The sequence below is a fragment of the Carcharhinus amblyrhynchos genome, chromosome 9, assembly GCF_965287045.1.
Source record: "Carcharhinus amblyrhynchos chromosome 9, sCarAmb.v2.hapA, whole genome shotgun sequence".
Taxonomy (NCBI): domain Eukaryota; kingdom Metazoa; phylum Chordata; class Chondrichthyes; order Carcharhiniformes; family Carcharhinidae; genus Carcharhinus; species Carcharhinus amblyrhynchos.
Genome location: NC_137332.1, coordinates 62145998 through 62169492, shown reverse-complemented (window position 1 = coordinate 62169492; position 23495 = coordinate 62145998). Strand labels below are relative to the sequence as shown.

Here is a 23495-nt window from a genome sequence, read left to right as displayed (position 1 = left end):
ACAGCATTTGAGAGAGAAAACAGAGGTAATGCTTCAAGTGTGAATGATTCTTCATCTGGAGTACCTCCTGGGTTTGATGCCCTCAGAGATAGGAGGTTATGCGCTGCCGTTTTGACACAAATTCTATTTCTATGATTGCGTGCAATAATAAATATTTTGGGTAAAATAGACCATTTTTAAAATGATGATAAATACACTACATAAAATACCATAATGTCACAGCAAGAACATTTTCCTTTGAACACAGAAGTTACTGCAAATCATTTAGAGACGAGCTGGTGAAATAAGCTTCCCACCTTTTTTCCTTTGCCTCAAACTGGTGCAAGATAACACCAGGATTAGACTTCAGAGTTTTTCTGAGCATGTCAATGAGGGTGAATTTTAACTTATTTGACTAATTGGGACTTGGGGAGAATAGCGAGTGGTGAAATCAGGGAACAGTGTAGAGGAGGCAAAAGGACTATACAGGTCTGTGCACTGATCAGGGGTAGGCAGGGGCCTCTGGGCCTGAGTGGGTGGGGAGTAAAAAATTTGCAGGTCTGAGTTGGGGAGAATCAGAAGGATCAGCGTGAGGTTCCAATCAATCATCGGGGTTCATCCAGACAGGCACAGCACATCCAGCATGTAGGTGGAAAGTTAGTTATCCCCCAATCCAGCAGACTCTTTGGTTTAGCTGACAGAATTCCCTCATGCCCAAGATTCATGGCCAGCCTGTATTAAATTCCAAATTGTGAATGCCAATGAGGCACAAAGCCTCTTCATAATATTTAAAGTTGGTCATCCACTTCCTTCCAGTTTCCTTTAGAACTGGAATTGGGCAGATTGGGGGTCAGGATTCAGATTTCTATCATTTCAACTTCTCAGTTAACCCATGGCTGCCCATTTTAAGAAGTTCCCTGCAATAGACTCATAGAAGGCACTGAGAAATGCTGCATGCCTGTTGAGTTTCACTGTTTGTACTTAAAAACATTGCACTGAAAAGCAGTAATATTCCAACACTCTACCTCCACTAACGATTTTTACTGTCCTACTTGGAATACTTCACATATAAAATTTTGTTGTATCTCTGTGAAGTGCCTTAGGACCTTTTACAATAAGCTGTAGTAGATGCCAGGATCCTTAACGTACCTTACTGTTAGTTGCTGAGTCACTGCTTAGTAACACCACCTGTGCTGCAATCAGACTTACAAACAGGTTCTTGTGAATGGACGTTCGGTCAGATTTTGGAATACTAGAGGTTTAAGCAAAGAGAAAAATTACAATCATTTGGCTTTTCTTTGTCACTTTAAGAAATCATTCATTAGGTAACACAGCTGTTATAGGTGCAATTTAGATTGGGAAGAGACAGTAACTATGGTTGGGAACTTGTCAATCATTACAACATAACAACATTTAACATTTTTGAAATTTAGCACAACTTATCAAAGTATTTATAAAACAACAATTTAAGGACAATACTCACTCCAGCACTGTGAAAAGAGTCAAGGTCACCACTAGGGCACAGAGCGAGGCTCCAGATCCAATGAATGTCAGCTTGTTTAAGATCATCTCTGTCTCCAAGCGCCACTGTGTAAAACATCAGGTCAACAAAATGCTGCTACAGCGGTTGATTTAGCAAAATACGTTACAGTGGACAGATATTCCAGTCATTTTATATTCCATAATATGCACAAGCAGTACAACAGCAACTCTGGCATAATCTTGCCTCACACCTCAGTGAAAAGGAGGTTGGGGCTAGCTGATGAGTCAAGTCACCCCCATATACTAAACCCACTCCCCCCACCCACCCACTGCACAGAACTCTCATGGATCACAAACTGCCAGATACCAAACAAGCCCTCAATTCACCATCCTCACATACTTAACCCAAGCCCTGACAATCTGCAGAGAACTTCATACCATCCCAATGTGCATTATGTGAAGTATCATGTAGCTACAACATTCCAAGACCCAAGAAATGCAGCACAATTCAATGGAAAAAAAGGCTTTGTGAGTATGTTCAGAAAGAACAACTTTACCACTGTTAAAAAGCCTTGGCAGGTTTTTTAATTGATTATGCTCACATGACAAGATTAGTCTGCTTAATAAGGATATGGGCTGGAAAATTAGATATCAGAAATAATGAAAACTTCAAACAAACATTCTTCAAAACTACATCATGTGGCTGTGTGAATAAAGTTGTAATGTTTTGCATGCAACAGACATCAGGTGTTAATGCCATTTATTTTCATTTTTGGTCTGACTTCATTTAATGTAGGGCCATAAATGATTCCTTTGTTGCTCTTCTCTCTGCAGCGAGCATTTTTACTCACAACCAGCCATGTTTTGACAGTATAAGCAGACAAACCTTACTATTAGTGTGAAAAATGTCAAATGGGTACAGAGTTATGTTGGATTGTCAAGAAAGCTTTGTTGGTACAATGTAGCAAATATTCAACTGAGCACTAATGCAATGCATACAAGCTCTGCACTGTTCTCATTGTGGAAAATTATTTCCAGTCAGGTCTATCAACATATTAATCTCAATTACTCAATCACACTGTCATTCAGGCTGGTTCACACCAGACTCATTATAAACGAGAAAAAGGGAACCGTACAAAAGTTCCCACACATTACTCAAATAAGCAGATTAGAATGGAAGAAAAGTCTCCTTGGACTATTTCTTTGATGGAAGGAAACCAAATCGCAAACCTACCTGTATTTCTGTGAACTGCATCAACACAGCAAAGTTGGTTGTGTGGTTACAAAAGCAGGTTGTGATCTCAGACTCAAACTGGATCACTTGGCAACCTTGGTTTGACCATCCTGCATAACGTCCATCTCTGAAATGAACATTTCAAAAAAAATCCAGCCCTTTGAAGAATATAAATACTTTAAGGATTTCAAATAATTGGCACAATAAATGGATGTCTTATTAAAATTAGGTTAACTGGGATGCAGACATACATACACAAGTATATATAAATTACTTAAAAAGTTACTTCTTGCATCAACTAATAGCTGGCATTGAAATGTACCTGATACTGGAACTAAGTAAATGCATTACCCAGTGCGGAATAGCAGGGACTCATGTAAATTAATGTTAAGTCAGTTGATCTTTTCTTCAAAGTTATGGCATTATTAACTGCCTTAGTGTACATTGCAAAGCACTGCAGTGCTTTGTCAAACCTAGTCATAGACCAATGGAAGTCCATGGTGTTAGGGCTCTGGACCAGAATCCCAAATTATATTGGGAAATCAGATTAGGCCCCAACAATGTCCATGTTTTGGCATAAATGTGAGGATAGGATGCACCACTCCAGGGGTATTTCTGCTGACAAATTAGGGATCTTTTACCAAAAGAAGTTTTATTCTTAACACTTTAAATATAACTCCCAACAAAATGAAGCAGTTTAACTTTTAACAGTTGATCAATGGTTAAAAAAAGAGAAAGGAAACAACTCTAATTTCTAATTTACTCCTGTTTTAGTTCCAAATAAGCAACATTCCTCTTAAACATAAATGCCACTTTAAATTTAGTGAGCAAACCGAGGCAAACTAGCTATAAATTGTATTAACAACCTTAGAGCTACAATGAGGTTTTGATTTTCAGAGCAGCTTGTAGACTTCTGTCTTTAAACAAACATCAGCCAGCACTGAAAGCTGTTTCTCTGCTACAAACCAAGTTCCTCCCATTAAGCAAATCATTATATGACACTGTCATTTAATCTAATCAAAAATCCTAGGAGAAATCTTCATTTATAAACAATCCATTAGGTCTCTCCTAAGTAAACACTAAATCATAGAATCCCTGCAGTGCATAAGGAGGCCTTTTGATCCATACAGTCTGCATCAATTCTGAGGCCCTATCCTGCAACCGCATTCATGTAGGGACCAACGGGTATTTCAGCATAACCAATCCACCTAACCTGTACATCTTTGGACTGTGGAGGGCATTGGAGAAAGCCCATAAACAGGAGGAGAATATACAAACTCCACACAGTCACCCAAGGCTAAAATTGAACTCGGGTCTCTGGCATTGTGAGGTAGCAGTACATGGCTAGAATAAGTAATCATCCAGCTCTCTCAGCATTTGAGCTGTATTCCTCCCACACACTGACAATCTGTAGAAAAAAGCTTAACTTTAAACATACATATGGGAGAACAACCATCCACAGAATGAGACACAAGTATATGTAACTGTCTTCAGGAGAGTGCAGGAAAAATGAAGTAGTGGTGGAACAACGGGGCCATGTTATAAGACACTTCTCTAATCCCTGTTAAATACAGTAGTTGGCACTAAGCAAATAATGGGGTACTTACTGAAGACTGAAGTTCCAAAACACACAAGTTGGGGTGGCAAATTTTGAAAATCCAGCCTTTAAAAAGAACATGACACAATTGTGTTCAAACTGACCAAACTTGGATCAGTGCAACTTTCAACAACACCACTTTTTGATATACTAATCCAAAAGAACATGTTTACATTTACATTGAATTAAAACATGACTGTGGGGGATGGGTGGGCAACTATGTGAATGAGCTGGGCCAACTTCACTCAACCTTCAAATAAACATGGGACTACAACAGAATTATCTCTGAGCAACTGGCAATCTTAATGGGCAGCAGATGTTAGATGTATGAATGTTACATTGATGCAGTAGGGATATTGAGCTGAGATTATTCACAAAAAAGACTTGTATTTAGCTGGTGTCTTTCATGATCATTGGACATTTCAAACAGCCTTATAGAGTCATAAAACCCCACAGTGCAGGAGGAGGCCATTCAGCACACAGAGTCTGCATCAACCGCAATCCCACCCAGTCCCTATCTCCATAATCCCATGCATTTACTCCAGCTAGTCCCCCTGACATTAACGGGCATTTTAGTATGGCCAATGCAACTAACCCACACACCTTTGCACTGAGGGAGGAAACCAGAGCACCCAGAGGAAACCCACGCAGACACAGGGAGAATGTGCAAACTCCACACAGACAGACATCCAAGCCACAAATCAAACCTGGGTCCCTGGCACTGTGAGGCAGCAGTGCTAACCATAGTGCCACCATGCCGCCCTTATATAGGAATACAGCAGCTAATTTACTTCCAGCAATACAATAATAATTAGATAATCTGTTGTGTCGCCCGAGGGATAGGTATTGGCCAGGTCAGTGGTAACTCCCCTGCTTTTCTTCAAAATAGAGTCATGTTAGTGGCACTGCTGTGTACAAAGGAACTGCCAATGTTTGCCCCCCTCCCCATGTCCTTGATCCTGTGGAATAACCCACTGGAAGTGCCTGAGTGGCAAAAAATGTGGCAGGCTCTCTCAAAGAGGTGACATGGCGGTCCTGCTAGCTCTTTAACTGGTGGCCAAGACCCCGAACTAACGCCCCGATCCTGTCCATGGAGTTTGCTTAATCTGTATGGAAAAGCCAACACTATCAAGTTCACAAAATCAACAGATTTGACACTAAAAGGTGAGTATAGAGCAGTATTAGTTGCTGGAGGATGGCAGTAAAGAGAAGAAACTGCACTAGATCCCTTGCATCTCTTGTCTGGGTTTTGTGAACTCAGATGTGTAATCATGTCCATGCTGCCTCGCCAGCAACTCAGCTGTCTCAGAAGGGATTCCTGCTTTAAAAGATTAGTGCTCATTCTTGCTAGTGTCTGGGCAAAGCACCCCTGGAATTATGCCTTGGATAATTTTTTAAAAACTTTCTGCACAACCTCATCTTAGTCACAACAATTTATATCTATTTAAAAAAAAATTGCTAACCGATGTGTCTTAGATGCTAAGCTAAACATAGCCATGTAGCAAGCTATCCTGGACACGAGAATATGTTTTTAGGAGAACATATAATAATAACCCTGCAATCTACATAATGATATCCACATGTCTGAGTGATCTTGGATAATCTTGTGTTCACCTTGAGCAACCTTAATTTTTACTATTTGTTAGTGGATGAACTCAACCCGGTCAGCTAATTACTTTCATTTAAAAATTGGCAGGGCCATAAACCATCGATTCTATTAGACTTTGAGTCACAGACACTGGCTTTTTGCTTTGAATAAAAGGGTTTATGTTTCATCTGATACAGACAAGTTACAATTTAATCCATGTAAAATGATGGGGTTAGTTGGACCAGCTGACTGCAACTGGTTAGCAGTAAACAAGATAAAACTTGACCATCGCAAAACCAACCATGGCAAATGCAACCTCAGGCCCCAATACACGCAGAGCAAGCATTCTCAAGTGGCGCTAAATAAACTCAGTTTCCTTGATGACAACTGGGAGTCTTTGTCATTTATCCACCCTTTCCATTATTCAGAAAAATTAACCCAAATTTGCCCATTAACACAAATGGGAGGTTGTATTATTGTTGCCTGAAAAATTAAAAGATGAAGAGAGTCAAGAATGTCATAAACAATGACACGATTCACAAAGAGAATTCTGATTCAGGTATAATGTGTATTGAAAGAAAAATGCCATACAGTGTATGTGGAACATGCCTTCTTTTTAAAAATTTATTTTGTCATGGCATCTGGGCATCGCTGGCATGGCCAGCATTTGTTTCCATTCCCAATTTCCCTTAAACTGAGTGACTTGCTAGACAACTTCAACAGTCAGTTAAGAGTCAACCACAGTAGGCCAAACCCAGCAAGGATGACAGATTTCCTTCTCTAAAGGACGTTAGTGATCAGATGCGTTTTTATTGACAATGGTTTCCATGGTCACTATTACAGAGATTAGCTTTTTAATTCAAAATTTGTTCATGGAGTTCAAATTTCACCAGCTGCCATGTTGGTACTTGAATCTATGCCCCCAGAGCATTGTAATAAAAGCAAAATACTATAAATCTGGAAAAAAAACAGCAAATGCTGAATAAACTCAGCAGGCTGGCAGCACCTGTGAAAAGATAGAGTTAACATTTTGGGCTAAATGATCCTTCCACAGAAATTTGGTCTGGGCCTCTGGATCATTAGTCCCCTGATTTCTTTATATAGCTACACGATGCATTGGATTTGATTTGGAAGACTGATCTGAAGATTAATCAGATTGCAGGGATTTTGTCCAGGTACGATTGAGAAAAGGAGTTGCTAACAGGTTTTCTCCATCACTAAAGGGGTAAATGTAAAAGGGAGACAAGGTGCAGCAAAAACACAATGTACTGAATCCTTCTCAAAAATATATGGAAACAAACTGTTGTCTGTCAGTCTACTCTTGCAAGGCCTGTGTGACGTTCTTACGGCTTTTAAACCATTAAACTAAAAAATCTGAACCACTTTGAGAAACGCAATTGAATATACAACAATTCTTTTAAATCTAAAGCTTTAGAAGCCATAAACTTTATGAATATAGTCCAAATTAAATGTTAATGTATTTTGAGAAACATTCTCAATTTGCTTACCACAGCCCTGTGAGATAGAGAGTACTGTACAGCACTTGGAATGTTCCTTGCATTGACTGGATCGCGCACAGTTGAAGAGATAATAGCTGTTTGAAGTTGGCTTGTCGGCAAGCTGAAATACATAATACATTGAGATGTATTGGTTCTTTATACTGCATAAGCACAGAAATTTTCCTATGATACGTTCTGTATTCTGTATATGCTGTGAAAGATAAAAGTTTATCTTGTGCTCTGATTTAAGAGAAATTTAAGCGTTCTTGTCCAAAATTGTAGCACTCCATTACTGATGCCATACTATTAAAATAATTACAGAATCATGTAATCTGATTTGTTCTAAAGATAATAAGCACAAGAATACAAGGATTATTGTTAACTTATAACATGTAATAAGGTCCTGCAACCGCATGCCCAAGTGTCCTCAATCTCTCATTACCAAATTAAGATGGCGTGCTGGGCAAGGGTGAGTAAATTAAAAGCAACTTACTAAGAAACAGCAGCTGGTTAACAGTTAATACAACAGGACTTGGGCTGTTGCAAAACCATGCACATGAAATGCAGCCTCAAACTCCAATACCAGTTGAGCAAGACAAGGTTCAGACCAATGCATTATTTGAGATTAAAAGTTCCACTCAGTGTACTATGTGTTGCAATTTATTTGGGCACAAGTAGTTCCTATCTTGCACTGTCTCTATTTTGCTCTGAGTATGTTACAATTTACTTAGGTATAAGCAGTTCCTGTTTAAAGTGTCTCTATTTTGCTCCATATAAGAAAATAGACACTCTGCACTAAACATTATTAAAGTTAATAGCATGCAGGAGTAATGCAAAACTGTATTCAAAAAGAGTGACAAAACAGACAGACAACTATAGACCTACTGGTCTTACAATCAGGAGTAAAGTTTTGGAATACAAGTGGAAGACACTTCAGCTAAATGTGGCATTTGGAATAATTGCATAGAGCATTACATGATAGTTGCATATTTAAACAGGTATAATTCTGATCCAATATTTCAAAATTACAACATGCCAAATCAGCCTCATTCATACAATAAAGTTCCTGATCTAATAAATCATAAATGTATCACACTGCAAGTATAAAACACTTGATCATTTTCATGGTTCTCTAACAAATTTTATACAAGTGTATCAGCCATATATCATAATAAAAATGTAAAATAAAATCAGAAACTGCTAAAAAAAATTAGATTGATTACCTGCTGATTTGAAAAACATATCCCTCTTTCAAATTGCAACTGCTTTCTATAGAATTGTGCTTTTATTTCAAAATTGGGTATGGATTTATCTACCTGGAAACCTTTATATTATGGTTGAAGTTTTCTAGTCACTGATTTTTAATCTTACCGTTCGTCTGAGCTCCCAGCTAGTAATACAAAGTCTGAATTGCGAGGTGTCAAATGATGTTCCACACTTCGATAGTAAGCATGTATAAATATTAACTCACTGTATCCTAAAGAAATAAAATAAACACTATTATTTCTGCAGGAGTACTGGATAGTCACAACATGGATAGAAACAATAACCACTTACTGATTCCAACTCAATGAAAGCAACTGGAACTTGAGAGGTGTTACTGCAGCCAATAACATCTCAGATAAACACTAGAGCTCTTTACCAATCATAAGAATTCCAGTTAAAGGGAAAGAACTTGCCAAGTTGTATTTACCATGCATGTGCAGACATTCAATAGGTCACATTGAAGACTGACTAGGGGCTGGGTTTACAATTTGTTTTGCTGTGAGAATTCACTTTTAAAAAATCCTCAATAAAGTTGTTATATTAGTATTTATAAACCCCCCATTTCAGAACCTCTATTTTTAAGAACTGTGGCCAAAACATTTCAATTTAAAGCATGAAGGCCAGAATCTATCTGACCGCACTGGATTCATACACAAGTTTCAGGTTTCTGACCTCTTTATTAGCTTGGCTTGTAAAGGATTTCCTCTTGATGTTTCAGTCTTTGTTATCACCCCTCCCTTTTTTAGGGATGGACAAAAGATGTTGGCTTTATCTGCTAAGCCCACATCCCAAGAAGGAGTAAAGTAAAATCCCACTACAAAGCATTGCATCATTACCAATTACTTCTGTTTGTTTTCTCAGTAAAACCCTCAAATTAGTTGTTAATTCACACCCCCATAGCTACCTCATTTAAACTCTATCTTTGACTCCATCTAGTCCAATTTCCAACTTCTCAGCAAAACAGCACTAACTAAAATTATAAAACACCTCCTGTGTAATTGTGACCATTGTACACTATTCATTCTCCCTCTCTGTGTAGTGCTTAAAATGTTTGGCTATGATATCCTTCACCATTATCTCACTGCAGCTATCAAGTTGCATGGGTTTATCGTCACATTCCTACCTATTTGAACATAGCATCTCCAGCAATGGCTACTATTCTATCCTGTGTACTATTATCTCCAGATCTTCTAAGGATTTATATATCCCACCCCCGCTCATCTACACAATTTGCTATGTTAACATCCAGAAGTATAAGATCAGCTTTCACACATTCACTGATGACACTGAAATCTCTCTTTCCACCAGCTCTCTCAACCATCTCGGTAATGCCAGAGTACTTCTCCAGCATCCACTGAGATGAGGCACAACTTTTACCAAGCTAACATTGCAATATTTATGGGGAAAAAAAACAAGGTTAGGCTATTGAATTGGATGATCAGCCATGATCGTAACGAATGGTAGAACAGGCTCAAAGGGCCAAATGGCTTCCTCCTGCTCTCATCTTCTATGTTTCTATGTAACCGAAGATCATTTGTTGTCTGCATCCATTCTCGCCAGCCAGTGGTTCAACTTGATTAGACTATTTACAACTTTGGAGCCTATTACTCCTTGAGCTGTATTTCAGCCCCTGATTCCCATCCATCAAGGAACTGTAAACTATCATTTCATGAAGATGCTAGCATTGGACTGGGATAAGCACAATAAGTAGTCTCACAATACCAGGTTAAAGTCCAACAGGTTTATATGGTAGCACAAGCTTTCGGAGCACTGCCATTTCCACAATGCCGCGTGCTTCTGAACTGTTGAAACAATTATTCATACCTTGAATATAGAACCATAGAACATCACAGCACAAAAACAGGCCTATTGGCCCTTCTTGGTTGTGCCAAACCATTATTCTGCCTAGTCCCACTGATCTGCACCTGGACCATATCACTCTACACCCCTCTCATCCATGTACCTGATCAAGTTTTTCTAAAATGTTAAACGTGAGCCCGCATTCACCATTTCATGTGGCAGCTCAGGCCACACTCCCACCACTCTGTGTGAAGAACCCTCCCCTAATATTCCCTTTAAACTTTTCCCCCTTCACCCTTAACCCATGTCCTCTAGTTTTTTTTCTCCCCAGCCTCAGTGGAAAAAGCCTGCTTGCATTCACTCTATCTATACCCATCAAAATCTTATACACCTCTATCAAATCTCCCCTCATTCTTCTACACTCCAGGGAATAAAGTCCTAACCTATTCAACCTTTCTCTGTAACTCAGTTTCTCAAGTCCGAGCAACATCCTTGTAAACCTTCTCTGCACTCTTTCAACTTTATTAACATCCTTCCTGTAAATAGGTGACCAAAACTGCACACAATACTCTAAATTCTGCCTCACCAATGTCTTATACAACCTCACCATAACATTCCAACTCTTATACTCAATATTTTGATTTATAAAGGCCAATGTTCCAAAAGCACTCTTTACGACCCTCTCTACCTGTGACGCCACTTTTAGGGAATTATGTATCTGTATTCCCAGATCCCTCTGTTCTACTGCACTCTTCAGTGTCCTACCACTTACATTGTATGTTCTACCTTGGTTTGTCCTTCCAAAGTGCAATACCTCACATTTGTCTACATTAAACTCCATCTGCCGTTTTTCAGCCCATTTTTCTAGCTGGTCCAAATCCTCTGCAAGCTTTGACAGTGTCTGTGCTTTATATGCTCTGTCTGAGGCCAGAACTCTCCATTCACCTGACGAAGGGACTAACCCGAAAGCTTGTGAGTCTATTATCAAATAAATCGGTTGGACTAAAACCTGGTGTTGTCAGACTTTTTATTATGTTCTTCCAATGAGCCAATGTCTAATCCAATTTGCTACCTCTCCATGTATACCTAGCGACTGAACCTTCCTAACTAACCTCCCATGCGGGGCCTTGTCAAATTTTTTACCATAAAACTCAAACCCTTAACTTTCCATAAACACTTGTATCCAACATCGTACTGTACATATTTTGTATATTACCTTTGTCCTCTACTTTGCCTCCTCATCCTCCAAACTTATCAAATTTAAACTCCTCACTGCTGCTATTAAACTCCTCCGTGACTCAGTCCACCTTATCTCCACAATCTCTTCCAAGTTTGTGTGCATCCACCAAATTTTCCATTTTTGCTTCCAGTAATTTGTGCATCCTCATTCCTTGTGGTGGCAGAACATTGTCCAGAATCCCCTCACTAAACCTCTCAAACTCTCTACCTTCTCTCAAGAACCTTCCGAAAACCCACCTCTTCGACTGTGCTTTTGACACTCATCCTATTCTCTCTCAGCCTCTGTTTTTGTGTCAATTGTTGAAACATCTTTAAGTGCCTTTGTATATGTTACGAGTGTAAGACTTATAACACAGTTATGTTTTAAAATGTTTCCTTTGATTTCGAGTGAAACAGAATGTCCTGATCATACTAAACTCTGCCTGGAGACTGTATTGTAACTAAAACCTATTGAAAAAAAATCAAGCAACAAGCTCACACCTTGATACAAGAAGGTGTGCTGGTTTTCTAGAGACACAGTCATTTAGAAGACTGTTCAGACTATGCTGATTTCAGTTTGTTATTACAGCCTTGAAGAATGAAATCTTGTCCTGGGAAATACATTTTTTTATTGTTAGTCTCTTGGGGCTCATAACAAATAAATTAAATAATTATTCCACCCCCTCCCCCCAGCCAACAGTTTCCTTCCCAAATCTCCTGCAGATTATCAGTGAAACACAGTATTTTTCCCCAAGCTCCCAATGTCCAGTTGCAAGTCTAAACAAGGAATGCAGTCAGATTATTTAATATGAAGGCATCGCAGATGTGACTGTATAATAACTAAATGCGCACTTTTCAGCAAAGGTCTCTGGATAATGTTCAAATCAGAAAGCTGGCTGATATTTCCTACCTGGCCCAGTGGCACTGAAGCCAATTGTAATGCTATTCCAGCTCAGGTCACCTAACTTAAAGCAACCAATTCAAAGTCTCTATATGCAGACTTTGCACACCCACCCCCTAAGCCACTGGTTGAGCTACATATTTATTTTTAGCTTATTTGATGTTTCCTGTTTTGAAGTGGACAAACATTTATTTGAAACTTTTCATTATCTTAGAAATTCAACCATGACAACACTAAGAAAAGTGGATGAGTAATTTTGGTGGTTAGCATTCAACAGGAAAATCTCTACTTAAAAATTAATCTAAAGCAGAAGGTGCAAACGATACTATTCAGTGACACTTACCTAAAGTGAGAAGCCGAGACATCTCTGTATTATCAATGTGGATTTCATCCACTCGATTCCGAGCAGAAAGACACTTGGGTTTGTAAACAAGGTCACTTTCCAAACTGGACAACTGACTCGCTTTGATCTGCATATCTAGACGATTATATTAGAACAATTTTATGCAAATGCAGATTTTCTTTCTCTTCCTGCCCCTTCCCACAGCCATAAAGTCACTGATGCTTTCTGAAGTTCGGATCGAGTAGGTGCTGAGTATTCTCCAGTATTTCACCCAAACTGGCCATTATGTATACATGAGTCTTTAGCACAGAGTTTCACCTGACTACAAGATGCATCACAGCCAAGACCAATCTACTTGCCCAATATCCACGCACGCTCATTTCCTTACAATCAGGAGTAGGAACTCATCATGTCCACTGGTTTATATATCCTTATTGTTCTGCTCAAACTGGCAATCCTCCTCCACGTGATTTCCACAGCAAAGTACCTGAGACAAAATGTAACCCTTCTTCTGGCACCCAACAGAATATCAGGTCATTCTGCGCAAATCAAACCCGAGCATCTTCCTGGTTTATGACTCGGTTACCCATTCGATAGACTCAACCATGCCATCACAGGGTAATCTTTTGAAATGCGTGACAGTCCATGTGAAGTCTGCCAGACTACAAAATATAGTAGTCTGACTTTAATATAAATGTCTGACTTTTCAACTTGTGTTTTATTTTCCAGATGAATAGCCTATGCACTGACCAAAGTTGATGGATTGAATTAAAGGGGCATCATAATGTATTTAGAAAACAAGAAGGCAAATGGAATGTTGGCCTTTATCGCAAGGGGAATGGAGTATAAAAGCAGGGAGGTCTTGCTGCAATTGTACAAGGTACTCGTGAGGCCACAGCTAGGGTACTGTGTGCAATTTTGGTCCCCTTATTTGCAAAAGGGGATATTGGCTTGGAGGGCGTACAGAGAAGGTTCACCCCGTTGATTCCGGAGATGAGGGCGTTAGCTTATGAGGAGAGATCGAGTAGATTGGGCCTGTACTCGTTGCAGTTTAGAAGGCTGAGGGGAGATCTCAGAGACATATAAGATAATGAAGGGGCTAGACAGGGGAGAAGCAGAGAGATTATTTCCACTTAGAATGGAAACAAGAACGAGAGGGCATAGCCTCAAAATAAGGGGGAGTCAATTTAGAACAGAGTTGAGGAGGAACTTCTTCTCCCAGAGGGTAGTGAATCTTTGGAATTCTCTGCCCATTGAAGCAGTGGCAGTTACCTTGTTAAATGTGTTTGAGTCACAGGTAGATAGATTTCTGACCAATAAGGGAATTAAGGGTTATGGGGAGCAGGCAGATAAGTGGGACTGAACCACAATCAGATCAGCCATGATCTTATTAAATGGCGGGACAGGTTCAAGGGGCTAGATGGCCTACTCTTGTTCCTATTTCTTATGTTCTTATGTTTCCCCCAATTAAGTTTACAAACACAACACAGCAGCATGAAGAGTTCTAGAACAAATTGTCACAGCATTAGAAAACAAATCTACTTGTTTATCAGAATTTAAAAATCTGGACTCAGTCATGAGGAAAACAATCTGACATCAGACATAGCTCAAACAAGCTCCTGAAACTATTAACATTCCTTGAAAGAAATTAAACGCTTAACTCAATTCTTACCTATGTTCTCTGTTGACAGGACAATACTTTGTCCAATAGAAAATAAAATATCAGACAGCTTCTCAGCAAGTATATCAACACTGTGAATTATAACATACGGTCCATGGATAGCCTGCCAAAACAGAGGTCACAATTTAAGCATTTCCTTTAGTATACTCGCTTGTGAAGAATGCTTCTAAAATTCTCCAACTGCTTTTGATGTGACAGTAGCCAACATTCTATGCAATGTTTCAAAGCTCCAAAGACAGTTCCACTGTCTCAGAACAGCCTTTCACAACTACCTGGGAAATTTCCAGCACATGGTAATTTTCGTGACTGCAGGAATCATTAATAAAATTGGGTGAGTTCATTGCAGCAAACGAGTGAGTATAAACATTACCAAAATCAATAAAATACAAGTAATGAAAACAATGGTGAGAAGGGAAAGCCATTGTTATCGCAATAACTCTCTTGTGCCACGTCTCTCTTGCTGATTACTGCTGCCCTGACCTCACATGGACAATACAAATGTAAATTCTAAAAACATTTTATTTTGACTGCGTACAGGGCATGTCAGAAAGTCTAGGGTTTAGAATATTAGGTGAGTTCAAATGTACAATGTAAATTAGAACAGGATTTTAGATGTGAAAAAGTGAAGGTGGGTACATGGAACACCAATAGTATAAAGAACAAAGTAAAAACAATAGCTGCAATCGCAGAATACAACATGTGAAGCCTTGGTATATATTTGAAAGAGAGGACTAGTAAGTCATGAGACGTGCAAATAGTGACATGTCCTGGAAACTGGAATTAGTTGTAGTAGTAAGTGAGCTCAGAGAGAAGATGATGTGAGCATGTGGAAGAAGCGGGGGTGAGTTTAATAAAGAGCAATGGTGCTTTTTACCACATTGGGTGGGCATTGTAAAATGTGTTAGGAATTAGATATTAGGATATGGAAAAAGTAGAAGAGCAATCAAAGTGTTGGAATACTCACGGGAAGTAAGTATTAGGTGTGACAAAAGTCGGGGTGGGGGACTGGAGCTTGGGGGGAAAGGTAAGGGATAGCAACAGGGGCTCTGGGCAGTAGAACTATTGTGCTAACAGAAGCTGTCCCTTCACCTTACCATTGCAGCTGCATTTTGTCAGTTATGGTTTTGTTTAGATTCATTAAGGGATTACAGTGCTCAGCCACTCAATTTTGCAACACTGTTATATGTGAATAACAGAAGAAGTGGACACAGCAGCCTCAATGATTTCAATATTTTTCTCAATTCCTGATTCCATAGAACGCTGCATGAAACATTAAATATCATTAAATCTTATATAAACAATCACCAGTACTTCCTGTTTTAAATTTCAAACATTAAAAAGGTAACATTTTCATGTTTCAAAAAAAAACCAAAGCGGTGCTATTATATAGTTTGATAACACTAAACTAACAGAAAACAATCACTTAATTTTTAGTATTGCAAACATCACCCTCCTGTGGCTGCATTATTTCTTCAATAACGCACAGATATTGCTTTATTGTATATTGCGTTAACAGCTGCTGTTCCAATCTGTTTCCAAAGTACCTATTATCTACTAGCTGAAAGTAATTTGGCTTCACATAAAAGTTTAGTAGATTAACATTTATATTTCACAGGTCTAATTTATTTTCTGCTTCACAAAGATATTTAAACATTTAATTATTGTACAATTAAGTTACTGAAATAAAGCATTCTCACACCTCAGATATAATGAGCCATTCAAAGGAGCACTTGACATCTATGATTTTGCTTGCCAATTTTACGTAGTTAGTAGCCAAACTCATAATTGCTTCTGAATTATTTGCTTCCGTTGCAAAATCCAGCTCAGCGACATTTCCAAGAAATCTTGTCAAAGCTAGCAGATCAGCAGAGGTGAGCTTAACATGGCTTTCATCTGTGGCTTCTAATAACACGTTGGTGATGTGATTTGCACTCGTCACATTTTGTGGGTAATTACTTTTGTTAAGCAAAAGATAATCTGCAATCTGAAGCACCAAAAACAGAAATATTTTCACAACATGAAACCTACAGGATGTTCAGTTTCGGAAACATTTATGTGATTGATATGATAGAAGATCTCTTATATTCACCATTTCAACTCCAATTTTCGAACATTCTTTGACACAGTTGTTCAAAATATTAAATCAAAATTGTCCATGCAAATAATAAACTTTTCCATTGCAAAAGAATTTTATCCCTAAAATTTGGTATGTCAGTTATTTAAAATTCATTTAACGTTGAAACCCCTGCTCAGATGTAAGTTAGGTGATCAAACTCCATGCAAAGTAATGAATTAATGTTAAAATATGTACATTTGGATCTCTAAAGATTCACTTATTTAAAGCAACCTGTTTTGATGCATGCAACTTTGTTCCACACAAATCCACATTGTGAAATAAACACTTATGACAGCAACTAATTACTCACTGAAACACCAACAGATTTCTCCTTAACATGCAGGAAAAACGGAGAGGGTGGTAGAGAAGAAATTTCTTGCATTTGTTCATATGTATCTGAAAGGGAATAGAAATACTAGAATATTTTACAAATCATGGTGATTGAATGGCAATTAACATTAAATCAAACAGATCCATCTCAGTATTCACAGGTTTCCTTGAGTGTTTCTGAATTACTTCTAAAGAGAGGGTCATGTGTCACCCAACTCTAGTTTCAGAATAATAGCAAGTGGACAAAACTGTCCAGTTCATGATGCTTTTGACATCAAGTAGTTGGCTGAAACTTACAATTATATTCTTCTCTGAATACAGAAACTTTGGCATTGTGAATGTAATTTTCATTCAATGTGCCAGCAGCAATTTGAATATGTATATGATATGTTAAAAGGAATTCATGACTGCATTCATTTCTTGTCCACAAAAGTTTATTTCCTTTCTTGTCATACTTTTGTGCTTTTTCTCCTCCCCTCCAATATAAAATTTTACATCGACACTTATACGTAAACTTCCTACATAAAAACTTTCATCACTGGCCCTATTGCAGTTTAATTCAGTTTAGTTCTGCAACTACCCTGCTGAGAAATTCCTAAAGTCCAATCATTTTAAAATTTCCATTTTCCAAATTTAAGTTTTCTTATTCCCTGCCCTCGAACCCCAGTTCACTTAAAGATAGTACTTGGTCATTCCCCACGTGCAATGTCACAAAAAACTGGCTGTTACCTATAAAATGTTTTGTGGTGTAACACGATCTCCATCCAAACCAAATGGTCTATTCAAGACAAAAGAAAGATAAAAGTTTCGTCTAAAACTTCATCCTGGAAAATTTACTGGTCTTGAATGGGAACAGAGTTCAATTTATGTAGCACCATTTGACGTTCTTCCTCACCTGCTTCAACAAACATGCCCCATCTGAGTATAATCAACAAACCAGAGCACATGGGCAAAAGGACATTGGCTAAAAGCTGACAATGACGCAACAATGCTTCTACTGTTAACTGCGTCAATGCTTTCAAAACCATTATCAATAAAAACTATGTAATCTAGTCATTAGCGTAAAACAATTTGAAATACTCAATCTACGAATGAAGCAATTTTCTCACCTTTCAGGTCAACGTCAAAGAAGGAGCTCTTGAAACTTCAGAAATATTAGACAGCATGTTATAATGCTGGAATACCTGGCATTGGTTAGCTCAGGTGGCAGGACAGCTGTTAGTGATATACAGAGCGACGCCAACAACACGACTTAAATTCCCGTACCGGCTGAAGTTATTCATGAAGACCCGCCTTCTCAACCTTGCGCCACACCCAGGGTGTGGTGATCCTCAGGTTAAATCACCAACAGTCACCTTTCTCCCTCAAAGGGCAGAGCAGCCTACGACCATCCGGAATGACGACAACTTCATTTTTACAGTGAAGTACCAATTCAGCTACTGCAGATTTTGTTATTTTCTCCCTCTCCCTAGCTGGGTTATGGGTTCTGGCACCAGTAGCCCTCTAGAATAGTTTGACCAGGTGATCATTCTTCAAAAGTGGATTTGATAGTGAATATCAACATACAATTTGTCGACAGGGGAGAATTTCAGCCCAGCGCAACCCTGCCCCCAACCAATGTCTAATTTTGCATACGTGCAGCAAGATATACTGGACAACAGTCAGGAACAGATACCCTGGACAATTTTCATATCCTAATCCAGGGATCTCAGGCCAATTACAGCATTCCACCAGCTCCTCAAATGAGGTCAATAATGACTCAGGTGTTACTCTTGAATACAGCAGGAAAGCTTATTTCAACATAAGCCCTCGATCTCTATACTCAGACTGGCTTTCTGCCACACCAGAACTCACCATCATTCCACCTGGCCTCTGACCCATGTTTCACATGCAATCATTGAATCCACCTGCTGTAATTTCAGCATTTGCGACAGCAGCGACAGGCACTGAATGAGTGAAGTTCTGGCTAGACAGGAAGTCGGAAAAGGGAAAGCTCAGGGCAATACCTGGAAGAATAACAATTAATTGGAGAGGAAAAGGGAACAGTACCAGCACACAGTTGGGGAAACAAAAGGGCATCGCCATTAGTGGTCAATATTCTGTGCTTTACTACTATTCATCAACAGTAAATATGAAGCTGTTTTGTATTTGTTTCACATCTGCTTTTAGTTTTGAAAAGATTCTTCCTATTGACAACATGACTTGCTCCAAATAATCTATGCAATATTGTGTCTAAGTACTCAACCAGCAATTAATAATCAAGATTACAAGAGAAAGAAACAAATAAGCATATTTAATTTGTCAAAATAACAAACCTTTTCTGTGCGGGGAGGATGCATTAAAGTAATAATAAACGTATATTCACCTTTGCTATATCTACAGAGTGCTTCTTTCTGCTTTGAGCATAATTCAGTTGTCCATGTTCCAGTTAATGGGTCAAATGCTACACATGGTCCTTCATTAATCGGATGTCTGACATCTGATGAGATGTTTTGGAAAAGGGGTTTAGTTCCATCAACCCACACAATGTCAAGTGGTTCTGTTGTTTGGAATCCATCACCTCCAATGGAATGAAAAAAACAAATAAATTTCATTAACTACAAGTCAAAGTAGCACGAGTTACTGTCATTAAACCATTTGGCCCATCATGCTTATACCAACTTAACTAAATCAATCTTTCAGCATCCATATTCTGAATAAAATCATAATAAATAAATGAAATACAAATCCACTTTTCACTGCCAAAATAGTGTGGATGATCTGGACTAACATTGCTTCAAATTATTCACTTGCATTTCTGAAACTCGATCATAGTATGGTTGAGTTTTTGATGCAGATGGAGGATGAGAAAGTAGGGTCCCGAACCTGTATCCTCTGTTTGAACAGAGGGGAGTATGATAGGATGAGAGAGGAATTGGCAAATGTAGATTGGGGGCGCAGATTGGTTGGTAGGACAGCTGAGGAACAGTGGAGGATCTTTAAGGAGAGCTTTTTTGGTGCTCAGCAGAAATATATTCCAATGGTAAAGAAGGAATGTAGGAGAAGGGATAACCAGCCGTGGTTATCAAAGGAAATAAAGGCGGGTATTAAATTAAAAGCTGATGCATTCAGAGTGGCTAAAAGTAGTGGGTGATTAGAAGATTGGGAAAGGTTTAAAAATCAACAAAGAATGACTAAGAAGTTGATAAAGAAAGGAAGGATAGACTATGAAGCTAAACTAGCACTACATATAAAAAAGGACAGTAAGAGTTTTTACAAATATATAAAGAGGAGGAAGCTGGCTACAGTGAATGTTGGACCCTTAGAGGATGAAAGAGGGGATTTAGTGGTGGGAGACAAGGAAATGGCTGAGGCCTTAAATAAGTTTTTTGCCTCGGTCTTCACGGAGGAGGATGCGAATAGTTTGCCAGATATTAAAGATAAAAGGATGGTAGGAGTTGAGGGCCTGAATGCGATTACTGTCACTACAGACGTAGTGCTTGATAGACTAACGGGACTGATGGTGGATAAGTCCCCAGGACCAGATGGAATGTATCCCGGGGTTCTGAAGGAAATGCAGAAGTGATAGTGGATGCCTTAGTGATTACTTACCAAAATTCACCAGATTCCGGAAGATTGGAAAACGGCTAATGTTACGCCACTGTTTAAAAAAGGCAGCAGACAAAAGGCAGGGAATTATAGGCCGGTTAGTTTAACATCTGTAGGTGGAAAAATGCTTGAATCCATCAAAGAAATAACGAGGCACCTAGAAAGGAATGGTTTGATAGACCAGACACAGCATGGATTTGTTAAGGGGAAGTCGTGTTTGACAAATTTATTGGATTTCTATGAAGACGTGGCTCGTGCGGTAGACAGAGGGGAACCGGTGGATGTGGTGTTTCTAGATTTTCAAAAGGCCTTTGATAAGGTGCTCACAAAAGGTTGCTACAGAAGGTTAGGGTGCACGGAGTTGGGGGTAAGGCGTTAGCGTGGATAGAGGATTGGTTGTCTAATAGGAGGCAGAGAGTTGGTATCAATGGGTGCTATTCTGATTGGTGGTTGATGACTAGTGGAGTGCCGCAGGGATCGGTGCTGGGGTCTCAGCTATTTACTATTTATATAGATGATCTGGAGGAGAGGGCTGAGTGGAGGGTGACGAAATTTGCTGATGACATGAAGATGAGTGGAAAAACAAATTGCACGGAGGGTGTGGAAAGTCTGCAGAGGGATCTGGATAGGCTGAGCGAGTGAGCAAGGACCTGGCAGATGGAGTACAATGTTAGCAAGTGCGAGGTTATTCACTTTGGCAGGAATAATAGTAGGATGGGTTACTATTTAAAGGGTGAAAAGCTGCAGCATGCTATGGTGCAGAGGGGCCTGGGGGTCCTTGTGCATGAGTTGCAAAAATCCAGTCTGCAGGTGCAGCAGGGGATCAAGAAGGCGAATGGTATGCTGGCCTTTATAGCGAGGGGGATAGAATATAAAAGCAGGAAGGTCTTACTGCAACTGTACAGGGTACTGGTGAGACCGCAGCTGGGGTACTGTGTGCAGTTTTGGTTGCCGCACTTGCGCAAGGATATTTTGGCTTTGGAGGGAGTGCAGAGGAAGTTCACTAGGCTGATATCAGAGATGAGGGGGTTGGACTATGAACAGAAACTAAATAGACTGGGTCTATACTCGCTGGAGTTTAGAAGGATGAGGGGGGATCTTATAGAGACGTATAAGATAATGAAAGGGATGGATAGGGTAGAGGTAGAGAGATTCTTCCCGCTTAGAAAGGATAGCAGGACTAGAGGGCACAGGCTACCTCGCTAAATATATTTAAGTCACGGGTAGATAGGTTTCTGATAGACAATGGAATTAAGGGTTATGGGGAGAAAGCAGGAAAGCAGGAAACTGATCCACTTCAGATCAGCCATGATCTTATTGTGTGGCAGGACAGGTTCAAAGGGCTAGATGGCCTACTCCTGCTCCTATTTCTTATGTTCTTGCATTCATTTTGTGTTGAAATTTCTCTCTACTAATTTTAGTGAAATAACTAAAAGTACAACAATGACTGCACTTCTAGAAAATAATTAACTGATTATAAAACACTTCACTGAATGCCTTGATGTTGTCTACAGAGCTGCACAATTGCAAACTCTTTTGTTTCTATCTAGCAGCAAAATGATTACGATACAGGACTGAAAATCCAGCAATCCAGGTGAATAATCCAGAGACCGGTGAGATGGTACTTTGGGAACTTGAGTTCAATTTTCAAAAAAGGCCTGGAAATAAGAATTTGGCGCCAGTAGAAGTTAATATGTATCTGTCAGATTGTCATGAATGTAAACAGGGAGACATTAGCAGGGGTTTCCCGCTGGTTGTCACAGACTCAGAGGGCCCGATTTTACCATCAAGTTGCACCTGTTTAAGGATGCAAAAACTTGGTAAAGTCGGGCATGAGACAAGTTGCGCGATCCATGACCGCCTCCGCGGCTGTTCCCCCTTTATCAATGGCTGAAAATGGCAGCAATCAGAACCGCGCCCGAAATGGGCACAACAGCAATTTAAATGCATTTAAGTTGAATTAACGGGCTGGACACCCAGCCTTACCAGCACTTTCGTCTTTACCACCACATTCACCCGTCCAGATTTGGCACAAAACAGGCATGGTCCACAAATGTCCGATTCGGGTGCTCCAGCTTCTGAGGAATTAAGTTCAGGGCTTCCGGTGGATCTCTGACTCAGATTAGTGGTGGTATTGGTGGGGAAGGGGGAGGCAGGTCAGATGGCTCTCTGGCGGGTTGAAAGGGGGGCGGTGGAAGGAGGGTCAGTTCGCTCTCTGATGGGGAGGCGGAAGGAGGGAGGAGGACAGGTCAGATGGCTGTTTGGTAGGAGGGAGGAAGGCGGTTCAGATCACACTCTGGTGAAGGTGGGGGAGAGGGAGGAGGGAGACGTCAGATCGCTGATGGGGAGGGCAAGGGAGGGAAGCAGATCAGATGGTTCTCTCGTGTTGGCGGGGGAGGAATATGGGTCAGATCGCTTTCTGTTGGGGTGGATAGGGGAGGAGAGAGGCGAGTCAGATCGATCTCTGGTGGGGAGAAGAAAGGAGGGAGGCAAATCAATTGGCTCTCTGGTGGTGGGAGGGTGAGTCAGATGGCTCTCTAGTGGAGAAGGCAGGGTGGGAGGTGAATTCTCTGGTGGAGGTGGGGGGGAGGGAAGAAGGCGGGGGGGTGGGGAGAAGGCAGGGGGGTAGGGGGAGAAGGGGGATCCGCTGCCACTCTGCATGTTCTTGGTAGGGGTAAAGGGGGCTGCGATCGGTCTGTGTAGCAGTGGGAGATAAGGGGGACAGTAATGTTAGGGGGTGAGGCAATGTCTATGGGGACCGGGGGAGGCATTATCTGGCCCGGGAGCGATGTGGCAAGGGAACATTTTTCTATTTTTTTTAAACCGTGAATGCACAGTTGAAGGGTCTGATCAGAGCAGCAGTGTTTTGGGCT

The 23495-nt window shown here is 40.0% G+C and overlaps 1 protein-coding gene across 1 annotated transcript in view; it reads right to left on the bottom strand.

The window, feature by feature from the left end:
* The window catches only part of LOC145348390 (adhesion G protein-coupled receptor D2), a 265728-nt gene that overhangs the window by 231630 nt on the left and 10603 nt on the right, over window positions 1-23495 (bottom strand). Inside the window, exons 6-16 of the mRNA XM_080196603.1 lie at window positions 19400-19594; window positions 17015-17100; window positions 16288-16572; window positions 14580-14691; window positions 12908-13042; window positions 8751-8856; window positions 7389-7500; window positions 4303-4358; window positions 2696-2822; window positions 1463-1566; window positions 1129-1231 (exon numbers count right to left, since the gene is read on the bottom strand). Of these exons, the coding sequence (XP_080052729.1) occupies window positions 1129-1231; window positions 1463-1566; window positions 2696-2822; window positions 4303-4358; window positions 7389-7500; window positions 8751-8856; window positions 12908-13042; window positions 14580-14691; window positions 16288-16572; window positions 17015-17100; window positions 19400-19594 (1421 nt within the window). The remainder of the gene's footprint in view (window positions 1-1128; window positions 1232-1462; window positions 1567-2695; window positions 2823-4302; window positions 4359-7388; window positions 7501-8750; window positions 8857-12907; window positions 13043-14579; window positions 14692-16287; window positions 16573-17014; window positions 17101-19399; window positions 19595-23495) is intronic.